General features: G+C 41.0%; 1 protein-coding gene across 1 annotated transcript in view; it reads right to left on the reverse strand.

Annotated features, from left to right (window-relative positions):
* Positions 1-1,801: 1,801 nt before the first annotated feature.
* spred1 (sprouty related EVH1 domain containing 1) overlaps positions 1,802-23,213 on the reverse strand; it is a 39,895-nt gene continuing 18,483 nt past the window's right edge. The window contains exons 3-6 of the mRNA XM_032548272.1: positions 18,909-19,077; positions 13,638-13,684; positions 7,726-7,869; positions 1,802-6,424 (exon numbers count right to left, since the gene is read on the reverse strand). Coding sequence (XP_032404163.1) covers positions 5,744-6,424; positions 7,726-7,869; positions 13,638-13,684; positions 18,909-19,077 — 1,041 coding nt within the window. The 3' untranslated portion in view covers positions 1,802-5,743. The remainder of the gene's footprint in view (positions 6,425-7,725; positions 7,870-13,637; positions 13,685-18,908; positions 19,078-23,213) is intronic.

Genomic DNA, 23,213 nt, shown 5'->3' on the forward strand with positions numbered 1-23,213 from the left:
ATGGGTTTTCTTTATTTTCATGACTATTTATAAGGCAAGAAATCCCACTTATTAACCTGACAGGGCACACCTATGAAGTGAAAACCATTTCAGGTGACTACCTCTTGAAGCTCATCAAGAAAAGTGTGTGCAAAGCAGTAATCACAGCAAAAGGTTGCTACTTTGAAGAAACTAGAATATAAGGGGTATTTTCAGTTGTTTTACACTTTTTGTGCATATTTCCACATGCGTTATTCATAGTTTTGATGCCTTCAGTGTGAATCTACAATGTCAATAGTCATGAAAATAAAGGAAACTCATTGGATTAAAAGGTGTGTCCAAACTTTTGGTCTGTACTGTATATTATATAAATGTCAGATATTATATATATTATATATATATTATATAAATGTTAGATATAATATAGGCGTATGTGAAAAATGAGCTAAGATCGACTGAGTCATAGACATGAATGTCTATTTAGTTGAGTAACCAAAAATTGTACTCAGGTAGAAGGAGCAAAACCTCAGTACTTCCGTATTAGACAAAGAAAACAACTAAGAAAAATAAATGCAAATAGCAAAACTTTTAAGAAGAAAAAACATCTTTTAAAATCACATTCTTCCAACACTATTTTTTGGTGTCGCATAATGTCACACAAGTAGAAGTTAAAAAATAGAGTTTAGTGTAGTAAAATTACACTTAAAAGTAAAAATATCCCTAAACTTTATCTAGTAAATTTAACTAGTTTCTACCCACCTCTAACTATGACTACTACTCCTAGACTGAGCAGATGAGATTCTAAGGGGCAAATAGTTTTTTGTCCTATTCTCAAATTTTCTGCAACGTAAAATAATGCCATTCCTATCTATCACCTAATCATCAAGCAGCAGGATGAAGTTACATGACGTTGTTGTGCTTTAAATGCCCATTTTGACCGGCTTAACACACTGGTAGGATATCAGTTGACTTATCACCAGATTGAAGTAGGCCTGGTGTTCCCAAAAGAGGTTCCAATCTCAACTCTAAGAAAGCAACGTTTTAGGCTCTTTAGGGAGAGAGTTAACACACTATGAACAATTTTTAACCTTTAACAAAGTGCATGAATCCCACGTATTGAAGAAGTCTGCTTTAATATGAAATTGTGACTTACAGTGTATTTATGGTCTTAACTAAACTAAAACTCCTGTTTTCCTGGTATTTTGGTTTCTTCGGAGTCCAATGTAGTTGGAAACTACAACTCACAACCTCTTTACTAAATCACAAGAATGTCTGCCCACTTCACAGCAAAATGTAAAGAAATACAAAGTGATGTGTTGCTTGTTTTGATCTATTAAATAATTGGACATTGGAATTGCAGCATTTGACATGGCCTCACCAGTCAGTGACGTTTGCATGTGTCTCTACCACTTCTGCTCATCTAGAGACAGACTTTGGTAACATCTAACAGGATTTCTCTGTATTTACGGCCATCATTTTATCTGTAGGTCAAAATGTTTTGATCTTACCAGAACACCTTCCTCCACATGTTTGCTGTCTGACGCATGGCTTTTACCAACATAACTTCTTCTTTCTTTCTGACTTTTTTCCATAAATACCAGATTTCATGGAGAGTAGGACTAAAGACCTGTTTATATTCCACAAAAACAGAGAAATTGTTTCACAGATCTGTGAGAACAAAACGATGTCCTTCTGTTCTTGCAGTAGGTGGGACCTTTGAGGACTTCACAGCACTTGTGTATTCAGATCTTACGGACTTCTTGGATTTTCTTTCGATGTATTAGAATAAGAGCATATGCAAAAAAAAAAAAGCACAAAACGGTTAAAATTCACCATTTTATTATGATAATGTTATTTGATATGTCAAATTACAAGTGTATGATGTAACATAAAAACAGTTACAAACATATGTATGCATATTTACATTATATATTTATGAAAAGTAACAAGCTACATCTGTATAAAGAAAATACAACTATGACATGAGTTATTGGTTCTCTAAATTTTACATCAGATACTTGGTATTCTCAAACCTGATAATACCTAGACATGTAGAAACCAATTAAACCAGGATGAGTGACGTTAAACTGTAAGACAGAAACTAGGATGGACGTGAGGCACTTTTTTTTTTTTTTGAGGTTGTCAGGATGCGAAAGTCAATGGCACTAGGAAACTCAAAGGAAACGCAAATGCTCGGAAAATATGCACTGAGAAAGAACCAAAGAAAAAACAGGCAGTGTTTACAGAATAGTTAAGAGTAGTACCACTTATACTGCAAGTTCTTAAAAAACACAAATGTCTTCCACTACTTAGAACTAATCACAAATGTTACATCAAGCGCTGTAAGATGAAAAGGGGGAGGGGGGTATAAAGCTCACACATTATCAGTGCACCAAAGCATTGGAGAATTGAAACAGAACCACTCCACTGCTGTGTAAAATAATCTTTTCTTTAAACAATACACTGAAGAGAAAACAGGTTTATATAGCTTCTTTGTTTTTTTTTTTTTTTTTTTTTTTTTTTAAATCTACACAATGTCAAGAATGTACACCTGTATGCATTCCCAAAGATATGCACAATTTCCAAGATCGAAAGAGGATAAAAGACTAGCAGCAAAGTGGTTAAAACTGAAGTCTTAGATAATGCAGGTCAAAAAAAAATTAATATATATATATAAATATATATTAAAGCGGACAGACACATGTTGCATATATATTACAGTACAAGACAGGAAGTTGCACTGCGCTGGTTAATGCAGAACGAGAAGGGTTATTTCAGCAATCTCTACACTTTTTTTTTTTTTCTGTATAAATGCACGTCCGTTTTCTTTTGCTTCTCAGCCAGCAAGTTTTAATCAGGTGCATCAAACCTCGGTCAACCCGATTATGATGGGAGAATAATGACAAGCAACCAAACGTTTGGTTAACACACCAACTCCCTCTGCACGCGCACCCACGCACGCCCACACACAAGAACGCACATATACAGGCAACACTCGCGCACACAGAGCAATCAAACGTTTAAAAATGACGGCTGTTATATGCTGTTGGGGACTTAGGCTTAACAGTCGTTCATAGCTGATTTCTCTGTCAACACAATAAAATTAGTGATTGTATCTAGCAGCTTTATATGTGTATTTATATATATATATATATTTATTTATATAGCAAACTTTAGAAACAAGTGGACACCCGCTACTGTACTAGCCTTCCTTCTACCGTACAAAACTAGAGAGAAACTCTATTAGAAACTCAATAGTCATATCCATCACAAAACCCTCTACTTTTCAATGTGAAATAATACTAAAAGGTGATCTATGTACAAACTGCTGTCATTAGAAGCTACGGTATGGGCTGACAGCGACGATAAATACAGTTCTATCTTTATAGACTCCAAAAGAAAAGAAGCTGGGATTATTGTCAGTACTTAAATATAGTGTTAGGTATTTACAGGCGCTTGGTTTGGTACCAGGGGTCGGGGCGGCTGAACTATCGCTAGCGTCCCCGTCCCGTTACTGACTCAAGTCTGCAGAGACGACAGTGTTTTTTGAGTTTAAGAGTTTGCATAGAAAGTAAAGGGAGCATCGGTCGGCGTGGAAGCGGGGGGAGAGCGGACTGAACTCAAGTCCAGACTGGAGCGAGCTGTTGGGGCCGTCAGGGTCAGGAGGTGAAAAGATACCTGCCTCGTTCACTGGGTGGGGATGGATTAAACTTGAATTCTGAAAAACTGAAGATTAAGAAAGTTGGCGTTGATGGAAAAAAAAATCAATCAGGGAGAAATATGCATCGAAACTGAGCTGGTACTCCTTTAATAGTTAAAATAGGCGAGCTTTAAATATTGAAGCTAAAACGCAGCTTGCTAAGAGAACCTAAAATGAGTACTTTACTTCCCCGTTGGACCTGGATTGACAGTAGTTCTTAAGTGTAGATGAAATAATCCAAGGTAGTGCAACCAGCGACTCTGGTTCTGTCCAGCTACATCCAAATTCACCTAACACAACATTCTGAACGTGCTCAGAGGCAGTTTTTAATATTATTATTATTGTGTTCATCTATGTGTAGAAATCAGAAAAGGTAGTCTGGCAAGGTGTGACACAGGGAAGCATTTAAATAAAGCAGAAACACCTCATTGAGTCTTTTCCTGGCAATTTAACGTAAATAAAAAGAAAACACACAATCGCTGCAAATATTTTTTTAAGTGCTGGACAGAACCAGGAAGCCGCCATCTATCCAGCTTCCCTTCCTTCATCCGCCTTTTAATCCAGCAGACAAAACCTGCCTTAAGCTCTGAATCGAACCCTAATCCAGCCGTCAGTGGGGCAATTAAGACCCAGCTGTACATATGAAGACATATGCACGTGCACTTGCAAAAATACCTCTGCGTTCCCAAAGTAATGCATTCATTCAGGGCCTGTTCAGAGATGACACATGAATGGAGAACTTCTGACACGCTACCGGAAAGGACAGAACACAAAAACAGATTCAAAGGACAAACAGAAATTTGGAGCCGGTGCTGCAACCAAAGCTTGGAGAGCAGTGCTTTGACGAGGGGTTCCCCCCTCTCTCCACAGTCCAATCTGAGTGTTAAATTAGCCCGTAAACTTGATCCAATATTTAATAGTTTCTCAATCGGAGTATATCCTAAATTTAAGTGCCTTGTAATTTAAACCAAGGAGCTCCTGCTCCTTTGTTCACCAAGGTAAAAACTTGCTGGTTGAGCAACATTTCAACCTTTAATTTAAAACTAATTACAAATGTGCGCAAGAAGAAAAAGAAGTGAAACAATACAAATCATAAATTCTCTACAGTTGTACATACGAGGGCTCCAACGTGTCTGTGGAGTAGATTCTAATGGGATGAGACGGGTCAGGAGGGTTCTGTGTGCCTCGTCTGAGGTGGAGACTGGAAAAGCTGTTTTAGGGACCATTTTACCGCTTCTCATTGTGGGAAAACAAAAAATAGCTTAAATCTGGAATGCAATCAAATTCAATAAATAAACCTAGGGTCAGGAAATCCATACCGACAGAATGAAGCTTTGACTGTTTGATTTGTGGCTGCAAAACTTTAAAGTGTTACGCTAAAAGATGGGAAATGACACGCCACAAGAACCTCTGAAGGTTACCTTTACTTTGAGGGGATAAATACCATTTAGTGCACTTTTTTGCTGGCTAGTAATTACATCGTCTGCAAATCCTTGAACCATGAAGGAAAGGCCACTGTTTCCCAAACTGCAAATCCACAAAAAGCAAGAACACATCCCTTTTAGAACACTCAAACAGCAAGTAGTTAGTTTTCTTGTCCTCGACGTGAAACGGTTGAAGTTGTTGCCGTTTGTACAAAATTCGTTTTTCCTTCATGGAGTTGCATGTTGTGGCCCGACTGTCAATTTATGAGGGTGAATGTCAAAGACCTGTGTGTGTGTGTGTGTGTGTGTGTGTGTGTGAGTGTGTATTAAGATCTGGTAGTCTGTTGATCGTGACGTCTCCTCCGTCTCAGCCTTAGGCTCCTGTACCTAACGTGTTGCTCAGAGCTCCCACAAAGCATCGTGGTTTGTCCTCCACCGCTGCTCGTCGGCGACAAACACAAACTGAAATCTCCGAAAGCCCTCAGAGCTGGGGATCAACGACGCATCACCCCTTCTGAGAGAGGAATGAAAAAAGGATGCCGGCTAGTAAATTTCCGCTTGTATCCACTGCCTTTTTTAAGCTAGCTTTGAGGGTGTCCCAGAGTCCGCTGTGAGTGGAGGTGGGGCGTGAGGGTCCGGCTCACCCCGCGGCCTTGTGCTTGCCCCCGCAGCAGTGGCAGGCCTCGCCGCAGTGGTGGCAGGCGCGCAGAGGCAGGTAGCAGCACATGCAGGGCGCGATGAAGGACAGCGCCAGCAGCGCCAGCCAGCGCAGGCAGAACTGCTCGTCGGACGTGTCGCACGAGCACGGGTCCGAGAAGTCCCCTTCCGAGTCGGACATGCAGTGGTACAGCATGCTCTCGGCGCACAGCATGCAGCTGACTTTGTAGATGCACTGCTTGATCGGGTCGGGCGCGTCCTGGCACTGCCCCCGCCAGTTGTCCTCGTGGTTGAACATCTCTCGACAGTAAATGCAGCGCGAGCGCTCGCCGTCCTCCCGCCGCCGCCGGCCCTTCGGCTTGGCGAGAGGCGAGGGCTGAGTCTTGATGGCGGGGTCCTTGCCCAGGCCCAGCCCGAGGCCCGATCCGATGCCCATGCCGGGTCCAGAGAGGCAGTCGCTGCCGGGGCCGTCAAAGAAATACTCGCACTTCTTACTGTCCAGTTTGTGAAACGAGGCGGGGAAGTCCATGTCCTCTCGGTCGGCCTCGTGTCTGCTCATGACCGGGTGGCGGTAGTCCTCGTAGCCTCGGATGAGAACGTCCTTCCGCGGGTTGATGCGGACGATCTCCTCTTCGTCCACGCGGAAGCTGACTCGGCGAGTCGACTTGAAGGAAACCGTCAGAAAAGAGAAAAGTTAGGTTAGTTGGATTACCAAAATCAAAAATAAAACTTGGTTATATACAGTGACATTAAAAAGGATTTCCCCCGCCTCGCTTAGGGGTGGGTATTTATCGTATCATTTATTATCATTTATCGAGACAAATTTCTAATTATAAAACTGTGATTTATTGTTGTCACAATAAACTCCAATTAATGATGTTTAAAAACCTCTAAAACTGTCCATGTTGTCGAGATTGTGTGTCGTTATCACAATAGTACCACAAAATATTGCGGTAAAATTTCAAGTTCATATCGCTCTCACCTACTCTCACTTAAATATTTCAGATTAAACTCTTTTCACACAGAACTTAAGAGAAAAGCCCTTTCTGACCCAACCTAGCCCTACGTGAAAGTGGTTAAATAAAGAACCATCTGTACTTTCACTAGCCACACCTAATCCAGATTACTATCCAACCTGTAGGATCAAGAAATCAATTAATTAAATAGAACCAGTTTGTCATTATGAAGTACAATAAAAGACTCAAGTCCAGATCTGAGGAGATTCATGAGAAACAAAGTCACTTACATTCATTTGTCTTGACAGGACTCCAAAGACATTTTTTTTAAGGCTTTGGGATTTCTGATATCCACAAACAAAATAGTGGTGAATGGGAAACAAGAGGAAGACTGTGGCTGACAGAATGCACTGACGATGTAACAAGAAAACTCTACGGGTCCTACCTGCGTCAGGTTAATGATTCAACAATATGACAATAATCATGATCCCAACAACTTGGGGAAATATTCAGTAAACCTTTTGGAAGAACATCATCATACCAACAATCAGACATGGTGGTGGTAGTGTGATGCTCTGGGCCCGTTTGGGTTAGCCTTAATCTCACCTCATGCAACTATAAAATCTGCTTTGTATCAAAATATCCCGAAAGAGGATCTCCCACCATGAGTTTGTGACTTTAAGCTCAAACACACTTGTTTTATAGAACATCACAACAATCCAAAATTTACCACCAAGTCCAAAACTGAGTGGGTAAAAATAAATTGGAATGGCGTAGATAAAGTCTTATCTAAATGTAACTGAGATGGCGTGATGTGACCTCAAACAGCCCATACAAACTGGAAATCCCTCCAATGTGGCGTAAATAATTCCTCTGTAGCATTGTGACGGACTAATTACCAGCTATTGCTAATGCTAAATGACATTCTATGTGTCTGATATTGAAACTATGGTTACAAACGTGAATTTAATTCAACAGGCGGATTTCAGCAGCTCCACCAGAGACCCACCTGGGGAGGCAGGTACCGGCGGTTGTCATCGAATGGCTGGGGGGGCACGTAGCAGCCCCTGAATGGCTCGGCGGACACAACATTGCTGAGAGGAGAGAAGGGCTCTTTGATTGGCGTACAGAGTGAGGGAAGATCATCGCACACCTGGAAATGGAAGAAATCAGGTAAAAATCCAACATGAAAACTACAAAATTAAACATATGAACTGTTGTAGTGTTGCCTCCAGTTATGGTACCACAGAATGTCAGCAGTACAATGATGCATTTGAAAACCTGGTATGCCAGAAAAAGGCCGCAGGACAAGAATAGTTGATAGCTTTACTACAGCGCCCCCTGTTGTTATTCAGCCAGGGCACAAGGGTGTGAAAAGACTCGATTAATCCAACCTTTTATTTATATTACATGATAAAAATCAGTAGTACCACTATAGGTGGCACCCTTTAAGTTTCCACAATATGAGTGGGACGCATGTATTTTTTAAAATCTATGCTTCACTTTTTTATGTTGACTGGAAGCTTTAATCAGTAATCCATAACTCTGTTGTCATGGGTTATAACAGTGTTTCCTGGTCGCTGGGAGGCACAAAGATCCACTTTTTTTAGACTTTTTCCACAACTGCCGTGTTAAGTACGGTGGAGGATCTGTGAGGCTTTGGGCCTGTTGTCATTCAAAAGCTGAAAAACTTCTCACTCTTTGAGATGCAGTACTGGGATATATTAAATTAAAAACTGGTGACTTCTTCCACCAAAACAAACCGCTCAGACATAAAATCAACCTCCTTTCATGACCGTCTCAAAAACCGCTCTAAAATTAAAAGGCTGAATTTCTGTAAGATTGAGTGTGAGGTTAGGCTTTGCTTTAAACATATCAACATCGGAAGGACGCCAGTAATTGTTAAAATTTACAATCACCTGAGATATATTCAAAGACGTGAATCTGGACTCTGCTAATTTAAAATAAAAAAGAATGAAACAAATTGCTGCGTCCCAAACATTTGACATCCTCTAATTCCTACTTTATCATTTCACAGTCAGAGGCACTAATGGTCACTTTTCATGACCAAAACAACTTTTGACTCAAGATGCGTAGGCTGTTCATGTGTGTGCGTATAAAAGCGTTCCACTTTAACCACCAGGGGGCATCCTGCACCCACGCTTTACCAAATGACTGTGCTGTGTGGTGATGACTCAAGGCCCTTCTGTTACAAGAACTCAAAGTTCCCATTAGGCTTGCATGTGTTCCCACAAACAATCACACACACACGCACGCACACACACATACAAAAATGGCTCTTGAAAGAAGTGAAGCCAGCAATGAAAGTAAATCTTCCTTTTACCTTGTGCTGACTGATCTCATGAGGAAAATTCACTGTCAAAATCAGGCAGGATTAGAGGATCTATAAATAGCATTCCGGGGTGGATGCAGAAGCTAAATATTCTCGAGCTGTAATAAAGGGAGTATTTTGAATATAGCAGGCCGTTTTGAGGGCAAACGAGAGAAAATGATCAGTAACTCCATTATAAGCTCTGATATTCTGTGCATCACCGGGGCAGAGATTTTCCAGCTTGTTGTAGCTCAGGTAAAACACACATCCTGACAACTTTGATCCAACCTTATCCAAGCATTACACACACCAGCTTGAAGTCCCTGTTTTCCCACACACATCCCGACCTCACAAGGCAAGGTTAGTCCTCCTCTCTCCTGCCTCCCTTCTCCCTCCCTCTGCATATGGAGGAGGCGGCTGGCTCCGGTTAGTCAGAGCTGTGTGTAAAGTAGCCCACGCCAGTGCTTTAACGCGCAGCGGAAATCTGGTTTGCTCCTAGCTGCAGCTACAGTAATTACTGTCCTGTGGTTGCTAAGAGATGCTTCCTTTAACTCCTTTCCCCCTCTGCCTCACTTCTACTCCCCCCTTTTCAGGCTGCAAGCACATGGTGGAGTGTATGCACTCCTTTTTTTTTTTTTTTTTGCCAAACACAGAAGAATGTGATAGCATCCACCGTGTCTGCATGGGAATGTGAGGAACAGAGACAGAAGAAGCTGTAGAGGAGAAAGAACAGAGCAGGAAAAAATGAGATTGCGCTGTGTGTGTGTTGGGGTGTGTATGTCAGAGCCGGAGAAACAGAGAGAGCACCAGAGGCCAAGAGTCTGCAGAGGGAATGTCATAAACTAGCTCCAGCTGGGGAAATGCAGCATGGAGCCTGAAAAGCCAAATGACAGCTGTGTGTGTGTGAGAGAGAGAGAGAAAAAGAGAGAGAGGGAGAAAGGGGGAAAGGATCGAGTGGAGTGGTGGAGGTGGAGGGAGTTGAGGGGGTGAAATGGGAAACAGACTTGGGCTTCCTTTTAAAGCGCTTGCCTAAGCCCCGCCATTCAAAGGCATGCGTGGGGGCCAACCTGAGGCTGATCTGACCCTGGAGATGTGGCGGGCTGTTGGGGGCAGGTGAGAGGGAGGGGAGTCAGGGGCAACAGGGCTGCGCACCAACATCAGGGACACTTCCGCCCCTGAGAGGACTGGGAGGCCCGTCAGCATACTGAAACGCTTACTAGCTCTCTGCAGCGCAGCCTTCACTTTACAATTTAAGAAACAACAGAGGTGGGTTGAGTCTGTGCTTCTTCCTGGGGAGTTAGGGGACCAGTTACTAATCTCAAATATAGTAGAAAGGAAGTTTTTTTTGTTGTTAGTGAGAATTAAGAATCATCTGCTCTGCCTTAAAGGACTCTTCAATATTCAGGTGAAATTGAAGCAGCAGTATAAATTAGCGAGGACATTATGTCTCAAGTCTTTACCTGAAGGTATGTTGTTTGTGAAGTCCATACCTAAAATATGCCTTTTCTGTTTTGTTGTTTCTGTCATTAAAATCGTGTTGTCAGTCAGCTGAACCCGTTAAACAGTTTCGGTGTAGAAATGGGCCTGATTTGATCCAATGTTGGTATCAAACTGACACTCTTCAATCAGGGCAACAGATCCAGAAATGGTGGTACTGTGTTTTTGCAGCACAGGAAGTTTAAGCAACAATACCAACTGCACACTTAAGAAACAAAATATAAAAATTAAAATCTCTTAAAAATTTACATAAACTAACATAAAGGAGAGGGAAAGCATTTGTTACTCATGTGTCAGTAACAATAACGAAGGAGCGACGAGGAGCTTCGGCAAACACTGGGCAGTTAACAGGAAGTTTCTTCTTTATCTACTTTCACACATCAAACTCGTTTTAAACTCTATATGACATGAAACATGTAGAACATGTGAAATACTTTGAAACAAGGTAGGAATGGTTACAATCTAAATACCTAGTGAATGCTTTCACAGTTGGCTAAGCAAACTATGCTAACAGAAAATGTCAAAAAACAAAACAAAAACACCTGTAACTTCAAAAGTGTCGCCATCATATATTTCTGACTGTCTTTTGGTGCAGCTGCTCTTGGATATTTACAGGGTTTAACGTAGCGCCCGTGAATAGTGTTCACCATAGGTCAACGCCACGTTTACAACTAAGCAACTACTGTGTAGCACTATGGCAGAGCTTTAGCTCAATGCGTACCGAGGCTAAGATACCAACATTAACCGAAGGCACAGGCAGTCAGAAGACATGAACAAACATAAGATTGCTCATTATACGACTTTATGTGGAGAGTTTATCACCTGGGTTCACCATCACTATGATGCTTCAACATCATGATGAGGAAATTATTCTCAATCAAAATTCCTACCAATCTCTGAGCTTTGCCCACTTCATGTCCAGGAGATGATCTGAAGTTGATTTTTATCACTGCATGTCGTGTTTTATGGACAATTTTGGACAACAGATTTCGTAAAAGATATGGAATATCTTTAAATATGAAACCAGAAGATAAAGTTTTATATTTTTAAACCACCTCTACAGCAGATAAACTCCATCCATGGAAAGATTAGAATTTGAGAATTATAGTCAGATATATCTATTCCAAAAAAAGTTTTTTTTAGGCTATTAGAAAAGTTTACTTAGATGTCCCGTCACATCTCCCAGAAAACAGAAAAAAACAAAACAATGAAATTCAGTAAATTAATAAATAATTATTGAAAATATTGTTTCGTCTTTTATCCATTCAGGTTTTCTACAGCGATTCTCCACTGTAAAAAAAAGAGGAAAAAAAAGACGTTTCTATACCAGGGAGATCCTGATTGGCTGATAAATTTTAAGCTCATAGATTTTACGGAGGCTGTAAACGACAAGTGACCAACAAACTGTCTGCGTACCAAAGTGATAAGAGAAAACTTCCTGCCAGAGCCAAATTAGATGGGAGTTTTCCTGTGCTGTTAGACGGAGGGAAAATAGAGACACTTCACTCCGAGCTGACGGAAGGACTGTTGTGGTACTGCATGATTCCTGGCAGTGGGCTGTCACAGCTGAGCAGGCTTATTGTGCAACTACTTTATGGGTAAAATATGTAACATGTGCATACTGTCTGTCTGTGTGTGAGTGTGTGTGTGTTTTGAGAGAGGAAGAATGTGGTAAGCTTGTGAAGGGCATGCATGTGGGAGCTTGGCCTCAGTGGGCAGGATGTGGGTGGAAGGGACCATCTTCAATACATTTCCAAGCACACATGTGGAACAATGCAAGGCTATGAGGAAAACCTATTCACATCATCAGAGATACGTGAAGCTAATCAGTCAATAAATAAGATTGATGGTTACATCATCTAATTAGCCACTGCTGCCTGCTTAATAACAGCAAGGTTGAAGTTCTTCTGGACTCCAGAGCAGCTGATTTTGAAGTGTTCTGATAAACGTGAAATGACGGCGAGGAAGTGATCGCAGTAGCGGCATCACTTGAAACTGCTACACACCTTATTGGATGGTGGCATTCGCTGGTTCTCTGACTGCAGCGCTCGCCTCGGGTTCACTTCTCTTTCTCTGTAGCCCGGGCCTCCGACCGCAACATTCAGATGCCAAATCACCATGGTGATACCCTCGGTGGCTCACTGAACCCCATGAACACAACCCGCCCCACCACCACCACCCCCCAATTCTACCAGTTTCTAAGTGCACCCCCCTGCTGCCTGGCAACAGTGGTGCCATTGGATTTCCTGTATGTTTGGGCTGATTCCTTAAAGAGGAACTTTACCGCGAGAGCAGAAATAGAGCGTCACCTCTTGTCTATACTCTCCTGCTCCATTTTATGAAAACTTTGATGCATCTGGCAGATTCAGAGGAAATGACAACCTTCTTGGGAATAAACAAAATGCCAATTGTGGGGTGGACTGGCACCAGAATTTGCATTAGACAATAACAGAACATGACCATAACGAATGCTTGTTTCAAAAGCATAATCCGAAATATCTGATTCCATAAAGTATAGCAATGAAACAATCAGATTAATTGCAATTTAGTAATCGATTAATCGCTAACTGGAGTACACAAGCTTCTGGAAGAACAACACCCTGAGAACGCCTCAAGTGGCATAGTTTTAGCTTCAACTGGTTCAAAATCTATACTAAAAAAACACATTATTAAACACCTTTTGCTACCCAATTATTAACAGGTGAAATGAAAAAAATATCTGTCCATCTTTTGACTGACATGTCTGTGTTCCACCTCATACGAACAAGTCACTGATATTCAAAAATATGTGTGCGTTTGCTTGAACAGTATGCTTGCTGCTTCTTTATGCTAGAACTACTCATTGACAGTCAATCGCCACATTGCAGAGGCTGACCTGGTTTTTGACTTGCATCAAGGAGTCGTTGTTCTTTACATTAAAAGGTTGGTCACAAGGCACCACTCATGATGTCTTTTTGTGGTTTAAAGATCTGAATCTTAAAGCTTTGGGTTTGTTTTGCACTGCTTCTCAGTTTCTAGCCATGATCAGTCCCTATTTATAAAGTAAAAAACAATGTGGGAATCTTAATTATATTGAAGGGTCTGTAACTCACCGGTAGTCCATCCTCAGGAATGTCCCCTTCACCAAACGGACTAGACACTGGAAAAGAAGAAGGGCACATGAGAAACGTTTGACCTGAGCATTTCACTTAATCCGAAAAAAGTACTTGTGTAAAAAAAAAAAATCTGGGTACTAGTATAGGCAAACTCATAGTTTAAAACTTCACCACTAGAGGGCAAAAACTTAAAATAATCAAGAGTGCTGAACCCGACAACCAAAACACAACATTTCAAGCAAACATTGTTAAACATTCGACTGAGTTCTCAGCAAACCGATCTTTCGTTTTTCTGTTTCACCATTAATTTTTAAAGTCTACTCTGCTAAGCACGGCAGAAGTTTTATCACAACGGATCCTTGTCAGGCCAGAAAAGGTCAAGGCTTCTGGTTTCCTTTGCCTGTCGCCTAATGGGGAAATGAAAGCTGCTTTGTGTAGGAGGGGGGACGGACGCAGAAGTTAATGAAATATGCAAGTGCCGGAATAATGTGACCCCAAAACGCCGTGAACCATTTTTATATCCAAAACATCTTCTTAGTTGATAATAGGAGTCAGAAAACCAACCTTTTAGATGAACTTTGAGAAGTTAGGAAAACAATGTGATCTGTGTTTTGTGTAGTAAATAACTTTAAGAAGGTAAATGTATGTTTAATGGCTAGTACTTCGCAAAGAAAGGAGTTGCTTTAACATATCTCTGTTACATAATATGTAATACTTTCAAATGACAATTGTTTTCCTGAGTGAAACTGAAAAACATAATAGAGTGAAATTACAAATAATAATGATAAAAATAAGCTCTTTTTTTTACAACACAAAAGATAAAAAATAAATTTAAAGAAGGAAATATTGATTTGTGGACAGATTTTATTCATAAAGTCTAAAAACTAGCGGCCCTTTTATAAACAAACAATGACTTGTTTTAATGTAGAAATACATGCACCTGAAACCCAATATTTAAATAATTTTTCTTACTGTCTTAACTTTAAAAAAAAAAAAAAAAACAATTCCTCTTTATTTAGTAAAATTGCTCTTTTTCCTATAAATGTAATGATGGAAAACACAGAACCCCTGACCTTCTCAAACAGCATGAAGTTAGTAGTACATGCATGTTTGAACAGACCGTTCAGGCATTTGGAAATTGTACCCAGCAAGATTTGTTGCAGTCAATAGTCCTTTTCCTGATGTCTTAGCACAGACATAAGGTTCTCTCTCATTATTCTGACATTTAGCAAATCTAAATAATTTAGGTAATCCCTGCTGACCTAAAAAACGAAAAGTTCAGTCATATTGAATGTTAGAAAAGATAGAAAAAAAGCTATTATGGTGTGTGTAAATATCTGATTTAAACATGAAGTTTAATTTGCCTCTGCTTAAATTTACATAAACTTCCTAGAAGATCTAAACATACAACCAAGTTTAAAGTAATATGTTCATAAGCTTCAGCAGTACAAGACGGAAACATTTCACAGTTAAACAGAGTAGAATATTTCAATGTAATTACATTTGTTTAAACTGGGCCTTTCCCCTCTGTACTGTCCAGTAAACGTTGCATTCAACTGTACCTTGGAAGTGGGAAGTTGTAACTCCAAATCAAGCCAGTTTTGACCACAAGATAAACAAACATGCTTCTGTTTGCTCTGTAAATTGCTCTTTGAAAAGAAAAAAAAATCATCTGAGTTACTGATCAGGAAATCAAACTTCCTGTGGTGTGGTTATTTTGTCACTAAGCTCTCCCAACTGGCAGTGAAGGCAGAACAATGTCAGCAAAGTCTTAAGGAACATCAGTGACATTTCCCATCACACAATAAATCTTTGTTTATTACATCTTAAAAAAAAAAAAAAAACAAGAAAACATGATTGGAAAATCAGGAAAAACTTGGACCGTTCCCACTGGAACATTATTCCAGAGAAAGTAGTTTTACTGTACCACTGGCACCAAGTGAATCTTATAAAACATTGTCTCATTTAATTAAAATCAATTAATTACATGCCTAATTTAAAGCAGCGTCAGTCATTTGGCTGTGCTTGGGATGAGAACAGGGAAACATGATAATATCGTCTCTGTCAGGAGAAAACATTTTACTGAGCCTGTGTGAGACGCCGTCTGTCTGTCAGTCGCTCTGTCCGTCCATCTCTGAGTCACATGGAGGAAGGCTTTGTGTGTGTGTTGGTGAGTGTGTGTGTGTCTGCGTGCATTGCTCTGCTTCCAAGAGAAAGAGGCCTCTTGCAGCACGACTCTGGCAGTGCTGGGCCGCGAAGCTGCCTGAGCCATGTGCCCGCCGTTGCCTTGGCAACAGCAGACTGCAAGACTGATATGCACACGTGCGCACACACGCGCAGGCAAAAACATATTCGCTCCTGCTGCACACACACACACACACACACACCCCCACACGCAGCAGTCCAGCAGTACAGCAATGCAACAGGAATACAGACGAACTCGTCTGCCTGCGCAGAGCCGAGGCATTACACAACATCGCCAGAATACAGAGAATGCCAAGCGAGAGACGGAAACAGACAAAAGGCAAAGGGGTGGCAGGGTAAAGAGAGGGAGAGACAAGTGCGGGCGCTAAGGCAGAACCTCTCTTTCTGATGTTCACATGAAACTCTTCACATTTGGAGCAGCTATGAGCTGACCCCTTCATTCTTTTTTTTTTCCCACGTTGTGCGCATGTTGAACAACAAACTTCAACGTATGTTGGGTGGAGGCTGTTATGTAATGCAACAAGACAAATTGGAACCTGACTGCGAAGCTTTTACAAGTAGGAATCTGAGAAGATCATTCAGTGGTGTGCATTTGTATTAAGCCTTTCTCCTCCCAATACCCCTAAATAAAATCTAGTGCACTAAATTCCCTTATGAGTCATCAGAGTCTACCTGCGAGCAATTTAGTCTCAGTGTAAATCCGGTTGTTCCAACCAGAGAAAACCAGAGAAGTTTTTACTAAGGACCAAGCAAGACACCAGGCAGGTCAGGGATAATATTGGAAAGAGTACAGCGCTGCAGAAAACCTAGTAAAACATGGCTTTCTACCTTAATGTGATAAGAACAGAATTAACTGGAGAAGCAGCCAGAGCTACATATTTTAGCTCTGGACTCTGAAATGATTAATCTGATTAATTGTGAATAATTGATTATTGAAAAAGTCAACTACTTTAAAAATCAATTAATTGTTAACTGGAGGACTCAGACACAAAAAAGGTAATTTACTGAAATATACATATTCAGAGTAGCAATTAAGTCAAAACTGTACGGAAAATAATTTTTTTAATTTAAGATAAAAGAAAAAAAAAAAGACACGTTTTAGCCAAAACTTCTTAAGAGGCATAGTTTTAGCTTTTTGAAAGGAAACTTTAAGAAGTCCCCGTTCTGTTTGCTCCAAGCCATTTAGATGTAACAGCAAACATGAGGAAGAAGGGGCTCTGGTCAGATGAAATTAAAACTGAACTTTCTGGCCTGCATGCAAAAAGCTGTGATATGGAAAACTAACACAGGACAAAATCCTGTACACACCAGTGCCTAAGTGAAACATGGTGTTGGCAGCATCATGCTGTGGGGAGGCTTTTCCTCAGCAGGTTCAGGGCAGCTGGTCAGAGGTGAAGGAAAAAAATTTGAGACCGGGACAGAGGTTCATCTGCTCGCTTGACAACAACCATAAACATACAGCCAATAGAATAATTTAAACCAAACCATATTTGTGTCTTCAAATTGCTCAGTCAAAGTCCAGTCATAAAACAAATAGATAATCTGTGTGGTAAAAGTATTTAATCTGGCTGCACTTGAGCTATTATGTATAGAATGGGAAAAATTAACTTTGCATATCCAAAAAGATTACTGCAGGTTAAGATGATTTGAAAAAGTATTGACTCACCACACTTTACAGGTTTTACTTTGTAAAAACAATTCCTTCAACATCACAGTTATTTGCTACTTTGTGCTGGTCTAAGGGGTTAAGATGAACAAGTTGTTCTATGACATGAAAATTTACAGATTGAGTTTTATAAAAACATTCTCCAATCTGAATAGTGCGTGGTTGGTAGAAGTGTTATCTTTTAGATAACACTGCATTATGGCTTCTCTAACAGGAAATGCAGTTTGAAAACCCAAGCATTAGCATTAAATCAATCAATCAATCAAGTTTATTTGTACAGCACATTTCTGCAACAAGGCAGTTCAAAGTGCTTCACATCATAAAAACACAAAAATACAAAGTCATAGAACACACAGTCAACAATTGAAGCATTACAGGTACCTTCAACCTAGAAGCTGCCTGGACTTGTGCCCAAAAGTTCAAATCTCAGATAAGCAATTGTGGGCAAGAAGAGACTGATGCAAAGCAGTGATAAGCCTTTATTATACGATGTACTGTTCCTCCTCTATACTCCCCTAGGGTTCCAGAGTCTAGAGAGTTAAAAAAAGGGAAAAAAAGATTATATCTTCCCAGCTAGCCAGCTCACCTCTTGTGTAAGAATACTGGGTGGCAGATTGCTGAGTTCGCAAGCCTCCTACTAATTGGATGACTTTGAAACCTTTGGCTCTGTACAGAAAAATATTGCTTATCAGGACCCAAAGCTGCCAACTCAAGTCCATCACAACTTAAATAGCACTCAGTACACCACAAGCCAAAGACTACTCCAGCCATTCCTCAATTTTAGCAAACAGAAACCAAACCTGACTGATTTCTCCTGACTGAAGTACAAGCCATGTCTCAGAGTGCCATCCGTTCTAAAAGTTTCTCATCTTGCTTCAGCTTCTCTCTACCTATGAGACACTGAGTGAAGCCTTAAACTGTCGGTCTCTACAGGAAGACCCAAGATTATCTAAGCAACTGGAAGCGACAGGATATCACAAGAAGGGTCTTGCTTGGGTTCGGCGAACAAGCGGCAGCAACGGTTCAGTCATCAACACCAATCGACACTACGCATCTCTCATCTCTCCCAGAACAGAAGCTAGGTCGGCCGTTACACGGCAAAGGTAAACACACTGCTTCATCATGATTTTTTACAAGTATAATAAGATTAAGAAATATGGTGGAAATTTTGGCTGAATTCGGAACAAGTATTTCTTGTTAGCGTGACAAAGGAGAATTCTACAAGTAACTCAGATGTTTTTGACAAATGGGAATAAAAAGAAACAATAGCCAGCACTTGACAGATGTATTTTTAAGGTAAGGTATGTTTGCTGAGGACGTAATGCTGACTTATCTGGTTTGACCTGCTCTGAAACACAGATAAAAGCCACACAGACACCAGAGTAGCACGCCCACACCTTTGTTAATGTCCTCAATGGCCCGGCGCACTCCCCTGTCAAAGGCGCGAGCATCAGCAGGGCTCTGGAACGTCAGTCCAAACTTCTTGTCATTGATTCTCCAGTGGTGGAAGATGGGGTTGACCTTATTGTATACCAGGTCTCTCTGCAGAACACATTCCAGCACCACCTGAAGAGAGACACACAGTTTTTCAGTCAACAAGGGTTACATGGCAATAGATCCAACTGTGCAACAGACCTGATTACAACATTCAGGGAACATTTAGACCTCATCTAAAAACAAATCAATGGTAGGTCTATAACTAACTCAGATTAGGTGTAAATGTTTGATCTGCAAGTATCCCACGCAGTCCTCATGTGGGGCACAAAAAGTCTGTAAGTCAGAGAGAAATGGCACAAAACAAGACCTAAACTGATGTATTGTTCTTATTGTTGTACTACAGTCTTACCTCTGCTTCCAAGACAAATTTCTCCTATTGGAGGCTAATAAATAATCTTATCTTATCTTATTTTATCTTGATATGATAATATCATAACAGTAACATCAACGAGTGTAAAAAGTACAAGTATTTTGTTTATTTTAGGGGGCAAGACTGACTTAATGAAGGCAGAAAGTAGAAAAGTATTCACATTTTTTGTCATTGCGGATGAAAACAACATGCATTCTGTTGAACATCAAACTGAAAGAAGGTTACTGCACTTTCGACTTGCTTCCAGAAAGGCAAATAGTTATTTGGAATATTTCCACTCACAAATAACACAGACAGTCATAACTAAAGGAGCAGCACCCATAAAAATTAAGGTATTGCTGTTTAAAAACTTCAGTAGCTCTGGCTACCAGCGCAGATAGCCCTGCTAATTTACCTTGTTACACTCCCAGTGTTAACCCACAAAGATGAGGGAAAAGAAGTATAAATTGTGAAATAAACGCTACATTTCATGGGTGTTTCTGCTACAGTTTTGGTTAAATCTGAGTATTAAGGGAAATACAATGCTGAAGATAACTCTTATACATGTAATAATCAATAAATAACATTATTCTGGCAATCCAATGATTGATAGCTGTGTTTGCCTGAAATAAAAATAAAAACTTTTTTTTAAAAATTAAGAACAACAAACTACATTTCTTCAAGGTTACCACATCATAAGGATTTAATCTCATCTCATCTTGGTCATCCTAAAAGCTGAAGAGCAGTGGTTTCAGGAGACCAGGTGTGTGTGGGAATGTTTTAAAGCCAGGAAGCCCCGAGAGCAGGGCGGAAAAGAGGCTGTGCTTCCAAAGCCTATTATTAATCGGGGCTACTGGGCTGCCTGCTGGTCTTCCTCTGGGTAGATTAAATGAAATGAGAGACGGCCATTACCCTCGGTGAGGTTTTCACTGACATGCACGAGAGGTGACTTAACCGAGTGTGGATGTCGGAGCACGCACATGGTGACACAAAGGACAAGAATGAGTAAATACTGTAGCCGGTGTAATTAAAATGAAGACACTGTCTGTAATCTGGGGGATAACGGCTCCTAGCCAATACTCGATGAATGCGAGTATGCGCAGGTCTGAATATTGGAAGAGATTGAAAATGTTGATGGTGAGTTTCACGAAAGAGTGGACATGTCATTCTATCTGGGCGAGCTGCTTTGTAACCTCTCAGCATGTCCCCGTACCTTTCTTAAAGAAGAAAAGAAGGGCCAAGGGTTATGCTTGTGTGTTTTCCCAGAGCTGAAGGATAAAGGGAGGGAAGACGAGAGGGATGGGGATGTGGAGAGGATGGGGTGACGAGGCGGGATGATGGGGGGAGGAGGAGGGGTGCGCATAGTGCCTCTGGGGGTGACTGTGGAGGCGAGACTGAATGGAGCCAGAGCTAGTAAGGTGAGCGTCGCAGCAACGCCTGACAGAGGAAGAAGTATCACAGTTGCATGGCAGGATGACACTTAACACCACATTCCACAATGTGCTCAAAGAAAAGAGCAGAGGAGGAGGAGCCACCTTTCCAGAAAAGCAGACAGAAAGCGAACACAGACAGGATGTGTTAAATGAGGTGAGGGACAAAGACGGCTGGATGCGAGATCCGTGTAGAACGGTGATATTGTAAGACAAGACCGATTGGGACCAAACACAATGAAACAAAGCAGGGAAAAAGTAAACCAGAGAATGCACTGGACGCTTTGTATCGAGAAACCTCATTTGATGGTAATTTTTAAGGAAATACCTTTGAAAGCTAAATGTTAAAATTTAGCCTGCTAATATGAGTCAAAATGATTACATGAAACACTGAGATACAGCTATTCAGAGTAATCCTAGACACCACCACATTTACGGCTCAAAGGCTACCTGTGGTGAAAAGTAAGGTGCTGAGGCCGAGAGCTTAGTCAGAGATTTATTATAATCCAAGAGCTGGTATGGTCAGTTAACGTCCACCAATTAGATCTGTAGTTTTAGGAGAGGCAAGAGTGAGAGAAAGGGGTGGAGAGGAGGGAGAGAAGCAGGGAGGAAGTCGGCGAGTGATTGGTGGCTATATGGAGAGCCAGCTGAGTCATCACCAGCACACTCTGTGCCGCATCACTGCGCTTATAGACAAAACCCTTCCACCTCTTTTCTTCCGTCTCCCATCTTTATGGCTCCACCTCCACTTCCTGCTCTTTGATTAGAAGCCATTCTTTTCTATTTGAATTCCTCTCGCATCTTATGTGTCCTCAGTCACCTGATAACAGCTTGCAAAAAGACTCACATTTTGCTTTAAATTAAATGCAATTCTGATCTGCTTTTTGTCTGTCTACGTGGAGCTGCTGCTGCTTAATTCAGGCTGGAACATGTACTTAAATCACACAGTGCCTTGAAAAAGTATTAAGACTCTAATGTGTCACAAACACAGGCTTCGATGTATTTATTTTATTTATTTGATAACGACCAGCACACACCAGGGCATAGTTGTAAATTAGAAAGAAAATTATAACACCTTTTCATAAGGAGGGGCAAAGAGACTCATGGGATCTCCAGAGATCCATAGGTCAGGATGAGGTCAATTTCAAGCTTTCTGCTTGATAATCAACCTCAACAGTAAAGGGCAAGGTGGTGGCAGCATCATGCTGTAAGGGAAGGTGGTATGAGCTGATGGGAAGATGAGCATACTGGGTGTTACTGGCAGAGCTTTCAATCAAAAAAAGCCTTTCCACCAAACCAGCTACAGCACTTAATTGGTTCTGGATGTTACTAAATAGTTCTTCATGTTTGAACCCAGAGAAACTCTGGACCTGGCACCGAAAACAAGTGCTGCATCAGAACTAACATGCTGCTGGGGCAGACGAAAGAACCACTTTTGTCAGAAGTTAGGGGCAGTGGGGAACGGCAGCCATGTCTGAAACTCTGTAGTAAAATTTCATTTTTGATCGGTCAAAATAAAAAAATACTTCTCCAAAGTACAGGTTTGCTTAACTCTCAAATAAAAACAAAAGTGTTTCTGCTGTAAAAATGTGGCAACAAGAAATTCTGTAGCAGCAGGCACTGATATTGAGTGTTTCTTCCTCAATGTCTAACATTAGTATGTGGTTTGCTGTTTTCTTGGAGTCATCCCTTTGATGCCCTCAGACAGTCGGTAGCACTGAGGTTGACGCCAACACCCTGGCACTGGGTGGCATCCCGACAGATCTACATATGGCCGTGTGTTTGTTGTGGCGACTGGGGACCCTGGCGGTGATCGGGGTGTTTCACCACATCCCAGAACAGTTGCCGGGGTCTCTGAACCACGTCTACGCCGCGTCTGAACAACAGCATTCTCGTCACACCCTTTTCCTGTGCCACACGCGTGCTTGTGTAGCAACGCACAAAACACGAACCCGTCGCAGACATGAAACACGCGTAAATAAGCTCAGTCAATAAAGATGAAAGCGGTGATTCAGGCGCCCGTGTAACAAGGCTCTAAAGTCAGATAGTCTGGGGTTGCCAGATTCTGTGCATCATGGTGGCCTCTCCTCTGTGATCTGGCATCCAACATTTCTTGAACCAAGAGATTTATACTCACATTACCACAGAACAAAGATATTCTAAACTTTATCTACTGGATCTGGCTTGCATCTAATGTGCACAGTAATGACAAGGAATTCAGCTACTCAAGAAGAAATAGACTGATAATACGGAATATAAATAACTTCAACTTCTTTGCTAATATCTTACGTATTACTGTTTAACACAGCGTTAAAAAAAGTGGTTTAAATCATGCATTTCAATAACTGTCAAAATTTTACACTTTTTTCTTTTACAAACATTTTAAATAAATGCAAACTGATTATACTCTGAGCAACTTTTATTTT

The sequence above is a fragment of the Xiphophorus hellerii genome, chromosome 19 (assembly GCF_003331165.1).
Source record: "Xiphophorus hellerii strain 12219 chromosome 19, Xiphophorus_hellerii-4.1, whole genome shotgun sequence".
NCBI lineage: Eukaryota > Metazoa > Chordata > Actinopteri > Cyprinodontiformes > Poeciliidae > Xiphophorus > Xiphophorus hellerii.